This window comes from Salarias fasciatus, chromosome 10, assembly GCF_902148845.1.
Source record: "Salarias fasciatus chromosome 10, fSalaFa1.1, whole genome shotgun sequence".
Taxonomy (NCBI): domain Eukaryota; kingdom Metazoa; phylum Chordata; class Actinopteri; order Blenniiformes; family Blenniidae; genus Salarias; species Salarias fasciatus.
This window is the reverse complement of record NC_043754.1, coordinates 21256617-21263716: the sequence shown is the minus strand read 5'-3', so window position 1 is coordinate 21263716 and position 7100 is coordinate 21256617. Positions and strand designations below refer to the sequence as shown.

Here is a 7100-nt window from a genome sequence, read left to right as displayed (position 1 = left end):
CCCACGAGAGGCGGGAGTTAGCGATGCGTCATATTATAACTCCCCCAAAACAATCATGATGGCGGCCGCAACATAGCGAGGTTTTATCACGGCTCTGTCTGAAGTTTTGAACGAACTGAATTTGGCGCTGAAACCACAGCAAGAACCTGCTCTGAAGGCTTTTCTTTCTAACCTCCAAATTCGACCGGACGCAAAAGCGCCATGCCTTATCCCAGAAGCACCGGTATTACGATGGATCACCAGAACGGAGGCGTGTGCCACGGTGCTGGTGATTCGATTCAGGTCACCGCTTCTAAACGGCGGGGCCCTGCGCCTCGCTCTGGAGGCGCTTAAGCGTCCGGTGTCGCTTAAGCGTCCGGTGGAATTTGGGGATAAAACGGACATAAAACTCTATACCATGATCCCATGTTTTGGACTACAAAACGACTACAACGGAGTGCTGCGTACGTCACATTGTCATTGCGTCACAGTCTTGTTTCTTGGATTGATTCTCTCCACTCAGTAGTCCCGCCTCTCGTTACTAGTTTGAAATGCTACCCCAATGGCGTGGTACCAGACTGACTTTATGTGTTACACACATATAAAGACAGTCTGGTATGCCACGGTTAATGTTCTCTACCTCCATTGTGGAAGCAGCTGCTCGGAGCTGTGGTGATAAGGTCGTCGGTGCCTGCTGTGGCGGCAACCCCCAAACCCTGTGGTGGACACGGGAAGTAAAGGATGCTGTCAAGCTGAAGAGGGAGTTTTTCTGGCAAACTGTCCGGTGCCTCAGGAGGGAGAAGCAGGTCTCCACTAACACTGTTTACAGTCAAGGTGGGGAGCTGCAGAACCTCAACTGGGGATATTATCGGACGGTGGAAGAAATATCTCTAGGACCTTCTCAATCCCATCGCCATGTCTTCTGTGGAGGAAGAAGAGGCTGAGGTCTCAGAGGTGGACTTGTCCATCACCCAAGCTGAAGTCACTGAGGTGTTTGTTAAGCTCCTCGGTGGAAAGGCATCGGGTGTGGATGAGATTTACCTTGAGATCTCAGTCCCTGCTTCCTCCATGGAGCAAGCCAAGTTTGAAACGATGGGGAGGAGGATCAGCTCCTCCAAATCTGAGGCCATGGTTCTCACCCGGAGGAGGGTGGTCTGCTCTCTCCAGGTCGGTGGAGAAAAAGTAGAAGAGTTTAAGTAACTTGGAGTTTTGTTCACGAGTGGGGTATGCATGGAGCGGGAGATTGACAAGTGGATTGGTGCAGCAGTTGCAGTGATGCAGTCATTGTATCGGTCCATTGTGGTGAAGAGGGAGCTGAAATGAAAGGCGAAGCTCTCAATATACCGCTTCGTCACAGTTGACAGGGCCTTAACAGTGGAAGAATGCAGTCAGACTGAACCTCAGATCACTGGGTCTGATTGAGAAACTGCTTAATGAGGTGTTGGGAATGATCCCTTTCTCTCTGGGAAAAGAACCCCAAAGAGACCAAACAGCCACAAACTGCAGTTTTCCACAGCTGTCCGTCAATGCTGCAGCTGGAAAAGAAGAGTTGAAAAAGAGGCTTCTTCTTTACTACCAGATTTCTCCAACACGAAGAAAAAGACCATGGCCACCGCTAAAGTCATGAACCAAAATCGTGTCTGGCTGTCGTTCAGGAGTTGAGGTGAGAACGTTAACACCTGGGTCATCTCCCAGAGGCAGCTGGAAGTCCCTGCACATGTATGTATGAAATGGTGATCTGCTGATCTCCAGTGGAGGGTGGGACATGGGGCCGTCATGTTTGTTGAGGAAGTTCTCAGTCATCCCTGCCTTATGGTGCGTTCACACCGGACGCGAGTAGCACGGCGCGATTCGCCCCTGGTTGGCCGCGTGTGCATTTTGTGACCCAACAGCGGCTGCCACTGAATTTGCGTTTCTGTTGCCGGCGGTCTGCTTTATTTGCTTGATAAAGCCTGACAACGCCGTTGTGGCGAGTCCAGGCGACATGTCTGGATTCATAATATTTTGTAGAGGCGTTCAGAGTATGGTGAGCTTCACCATTTACTCCAGGAGCTGCGCCAGGATGAAGGACGCTTTCAGCGGTACTTCCGTCTCTTCCAGGCCCAGTTTGACGAGCTGCTGTCCTGCATTGGCACTTGCATCACGTACCAGGACGCCAACTACAGGCGCTCACTCACTGTTTAACTAACAGTAAATACTGTTTCACCACAATCTGTTTACTCAGTTTATCTGGGGACCCGACCTTCTCACTCATCTTCCTCCAAGCAAGCTCCTTTTTATCCCTGTCCCGATAAAAATACGACGATGGGAGCTCAGGGCGAGCGCAGACCGCTGTAATCAGTTTCTCATCTATTTCTGGTGTTTCCCGGGGGCTCCGGCACGTCATAAATGACGCCTTATAGAGCGGCTCTGTGATTGGTTCGCCGCTTGCGAATTCGCTCAAAAGTTCAGCTTGCCCAACTTTCAGCGGGGCGAGAAGAGCGGTGGAGCGGCCGCTGCTCAATTCGCTGAATTCTTGCCGCGTGATTGCTCGCCGCTTCCTGGCCGCGAGAAAACCATATATTTTCTATGTAAATTGGCCGTCCTCGCCGCGCTATTCGCGTCCGGTGTGAACGCACCATTAACGAAATGTGTTAAAGGTGCATTAAGGAGTTTGCACGTTTTATGCGAAACAACGGCCCCTGCAGGCCTTGGGCGTAACTGCAGCTTAGTGAAACGCTCGTGTCTGTGGCTTGCGTCCATGTACATGCGCAGAAGAGGGGAATTCCTTCCTTGCTCTTTTAGTAGCGCTCCAGTAAAATTCAACTTTCTTTTGCCTGCGTGGGGTCTGTGCTGGAGTTGTGGCAGTGCTAGAAGCCGATCTGTTCTTACTTTCTGGAAGATCCGTCCTCAATACTGCTCAGTTGTTGTTTGCTAAGTATCTGGTGGAGTATTGGCGGATAAAACGAAACCTAAGGAAATCAGGACAGTGGGAGCGCACATTACGTCACAGCCTCTCAAATTCTCCCCAAAAAAATTCTGGTGCCGGACCGGCTCTGTAACTTTCAAGTGACAATTTAGCGCTGTTAGCGGTACTTGCAATGAATATGTCAGGGCCCATTGTACACATCATTGAATATTTGTAACATATTTATGGTGGAAAATAAGTATTTTTAAAGTCGAAAAACTCCTTCATGCACCTTTAAGGAAACAATCAATCAGACACAGGCAGTTCAGTGATGCAGGAAAATTTCATATTGAATGTTATATTTTCTGGGTTTGTTTTTGCTGCTGTGTATCTCTTGAGTTATAATAAAAAAAACAAGAGATTGCACATTTAAAACAACTTTAATGACAACGGACATCTCTGGAGGCTGAGTCTCCGCAGACTGACTGAGCTACAAACATGTTAGCATCAGTCATTACTAATAAACAAGTCATTAAAGACAAAACTTTGATAATGAGTCGTTAATGAGACATTGGAAGTGTTTTTGTAAACAAAGATAATTGTGTTTCTGAGTTTAAAGCCACAAAGGAAACTAAAAACAAGTCTCTGTGGGGTTTTTCTTCTCTAATTTATGTTTTTTAATCCAAGTGTGGTGATGATATGGCTAATTAAAGATACCCAATGACCTTATTAAAAACAAAAAACTGAGGTAACGTAAAAGATAACTGCATCAGATTCAGGTGATTCAGTGCTTTCAGGAATTTGCAGAGGTGGAGGACGTTGACTGCCTGCTTAGGTTCTGTGCTGAGGACAGATGGAGCTGCTGGCCTTTGATGGAAGTCCTGAAGGTATGTGGCTTTTTTTTTTCTCTTCTCATTTACACCTCTGGTGATCTAAAAGAAGTCCCACACCATTGGTGGTAACTTGACATTGTCTTACCATGTTTAGCAGTTTTAGTCATTATATTTCTATTGGACATGAGCAATGTACTCTATGTATTTTTAATCTTTCTCCCTGTTTGTGGCTAATCTGATATTTATTGAAACTTGTATCAATTATCTTCACAAACATATGTTAATGTTGCTTCATGGTATTTATTAAATTCAGTTTAATTTTGTCGTATTTATTATTGTTGTTAGTTTGTATTAATTTCGAAGACATTTTAATTGCTTTATGTATCCCGCTAACCCATATACGGCTGTATTTGTTAATATTTAGCTTGAAGTGACTTCTGGTTTTGACACATTTTCTCCTGATGCATCTCATGTGCTGAACATGAAAACTGGAGACATGGTTATTCAGCAACATGTTTGTCACATTCAGTTAAGATGGTTTATGAAGACGATGGAACTAAATCACCGAATCACACAGCAACAGGTTAGAAATGGGAAAAACATGAAGTCTTTTAATTTCATGACCTATTTTTCTTGATGAAAATGTCATAAATGTAATTAAAGGGACAGTTCGGGATTTTTGACATGAATCTGTATGGCATCCCGGTCAGCAGTGTTGTTCATTCACACAGACGGACCCCTGACAGCGTCCAGTGAGTGGAGATCCTGTCCGGCTTAGGTCCAGAGGAAAGTAGTCCGGCAAGTTTGCTGGGGTCCCGAAAATAAAGCGTTGTTCTTCTCAAACCAATATATGTTCGAAAGAGTGATATATTTGCACCACAAACCGTTGTCGGCGAAAAAGTCAGACCTCGCTTGGCACTATTTTCTCTCCCTTCATATCACTCCACACCGTCTCCATCTGCAGGCAGCCGCTGGTTTCACTTTCTTTGCACTGCAGCTTATTATTATAGTAACAAAACATATCAAGTCCATGGAATTACATTTCCAGCACATCATCTGGTGGAGATTGGAAGTGAAGAAACAAGCTGATGGTCCTCCTGTCTTGTCTTTCCAACAGCACACTTATCAAAGACACTTCCATTTGATGATTTCTAAATTAATTCCCCTTTCTGACTCATTATGAGTTTGTGTGTTCGATGGTGCAGTGGATGTGTCTGACAGTCTGAGAGATGCTCTCTACGCTGACATATTTTTCTTCCAGATGTGTACCATCACCTGTCAGCCAGTCACAGGTCAGTCTCCGGGAACGCCACTGTGGAGACCAGCGGCGCCACATTCTTCATCATTGAGGGTCTTTCCAGCCTTGGCGAGATAAAGATGTGATCTTTGTCATCCTGTTACTTGGATACATCGTCATCCTGGGTGGAAACAGCATGATTATCTTTGTGGTAAGTAGCTGAGTCGACAGCCTCCTCTTCCTCTGAAAATAACTCTTGTTCATGAGGTTTCTCTCTTCATGTTTGCCCATGCAGGTGCTGTCAGACCCAAAACTCAGCTCGCCTATGTTCTTCTTCCTCTGCAACCTGTCCTTGGTAGACATGGCCTACACCACAACCACCGTTCCCAACATGCTCTCCGGCCTGGTGACCGGCGCGTCCACCATCTCTGCACAGGGTTGCTTCCTCCAGATGTTCGTCTTCATCATGCTGTCTGTCACCGGTCGGGCTACCCTCACTGTCATGGCGTACGACCGCTATGTGGCCATCTGCAGCCCCTTGTACTACTCGTCTATCATGACCCTGCCCGTGCGCCTGCTCCTGGTTGTCGGAGCTTGGACATTCGGCACAGCGTGCACTCTTCCGGCCATCTCCATGGCCAGCCGTCGGTACTACTGCGGCGCAAATGTGGTGAAGCATGGTTGGTGTGACCCTACGTCTGTGAGGCGACTGGTGTGTGGAGACACTCTGACAGACAGCATCGTGTCCCTTACGTTTGGCGTGGTGGCCATGCTCACCACAGGAGTCCTCATCCTCACGTCCTACATCCTGATTGGCCTGTCCATCTTCAGAATGGGCATTGGCGAGCGGCTAAAGGCATTCAAGACGTGCGCCGCCCACTTGACCGTGGTGACCATCTCTTACAGTGCCGCTGCCTGTGTTTACATCTCTTACCAGGTGGCAAGCTTTCGACCAGAGGTACCACTTCTTATTACATTCGCCCAGTTTCCAGTGTCACTTGAACCACTGATCTGCCATAGATTTGAGGTAATGTGGCCCAAGTCTAACTTTGAGCTGGACTGTTAAAGAACAACTTGATGAAAACTAATTCTGCTATGGTGACGACATGATGCAACATTTACTCTGCCTGACTGATTGGCAAGTTGTCAGTCCTGACTGTTTGATTGATAATTGATTAATGGATGAAATGATCACTGATAAACAGTGTGTGACATACATTTAAAGATTCAGTCACTCTCAATCAGTCTACCCAGTCAGGTGTGATCTGGCTCCAGCTTGGACCATGGTAGGGAAGGGTTTTTCATGACGGATATGGCCTATTAGTGAACACACTGCCACACAAGTGAGCTTGTTGATCAACGTTGCCAATTACAAGATGATTGTCAGTTTGTTGATTCAGAATCTAGAACGTTTTACCTTTAGCAACTGGAGGAAAGTACGGTGTACAGCTTCTGGTGGATACTGCTTCCTGTCTATTAGGCTGAAAATATGTAATGTCCAGTTTACATTTACATTCATAAAAGGTCTCCTTTCCTTTGCTTTGTCATGCTTTGACTTCTCTGTTTGGGTTGTTGTGTTTCAGGTGCGCATCATTGTGTCGGTGCTGTACTCGGCTCTGACGCCGTTCCTCAACCCGCTCATCTACAGCCTGAGGAACAGCGAACTTCGAGAGTCCATTCGACGGACGCTGAGGAAGCTCGGGCCCACAAACGTGCTGCCCATGAAAGGCGTCAACACCGTGTCCTGAATGCTTCATCATGCAAACCAACCTCACGGTGTACACTTCTCTTTAAGGAGACCGACATTAGGTTTCTTTGATTGTAAATTTCACTCATTCACAAGAGAGTCATGGTAAAACAATTTTACTTACTGTAGCTAACAGGCTAACAGGCTAAACAGTTAGCCATATCACAGATTTCAGATGCTCTGTTATTTATTTGGAGTTAAGTTTAAAGCATGCAACCATATCTAATAGCTAATAGATAAGAGATAAGAGATAAGATTATAAAGATTCAAAACAGACTTCTCCTGCCTCGGTCCATGTTGAAGCTCCACTCCCCCCTGAAGAGTCTGCAGCAGCGCGGGAGGGCAGAGAGACGAGTCAAAACTCACATCCGCAACTTTTCAGACTTGCACACTGTTTTAATGCTTCATATCGGAAAA

At 46.4% G+C, this 7100-nt stretch overlaps 1 protein-coding gene across 1 annotated transcript; it reads left to right on the top strand.

The window, feature by feature from the left end:
• The first annotated feature begins 201 nt into the window (after positions 1 to 201).
• On the top strand, positions 202 to 6684 carry LOC115395764 (olfactory receptor 6N1-like). Its single transcript, XM_030101409.1, is given in 5 exon segments — positions 202 to 262; positions 4961 to 5068; positions 5071 to 5147; positions 5232 to 5894; positions 6520 to 6684. Coding segments are annotated over 5 exon segments (1074 nt in total).
• The last annotated feature ends 416 nt before the right edge of the window (positions 6685 to 7100 follow it).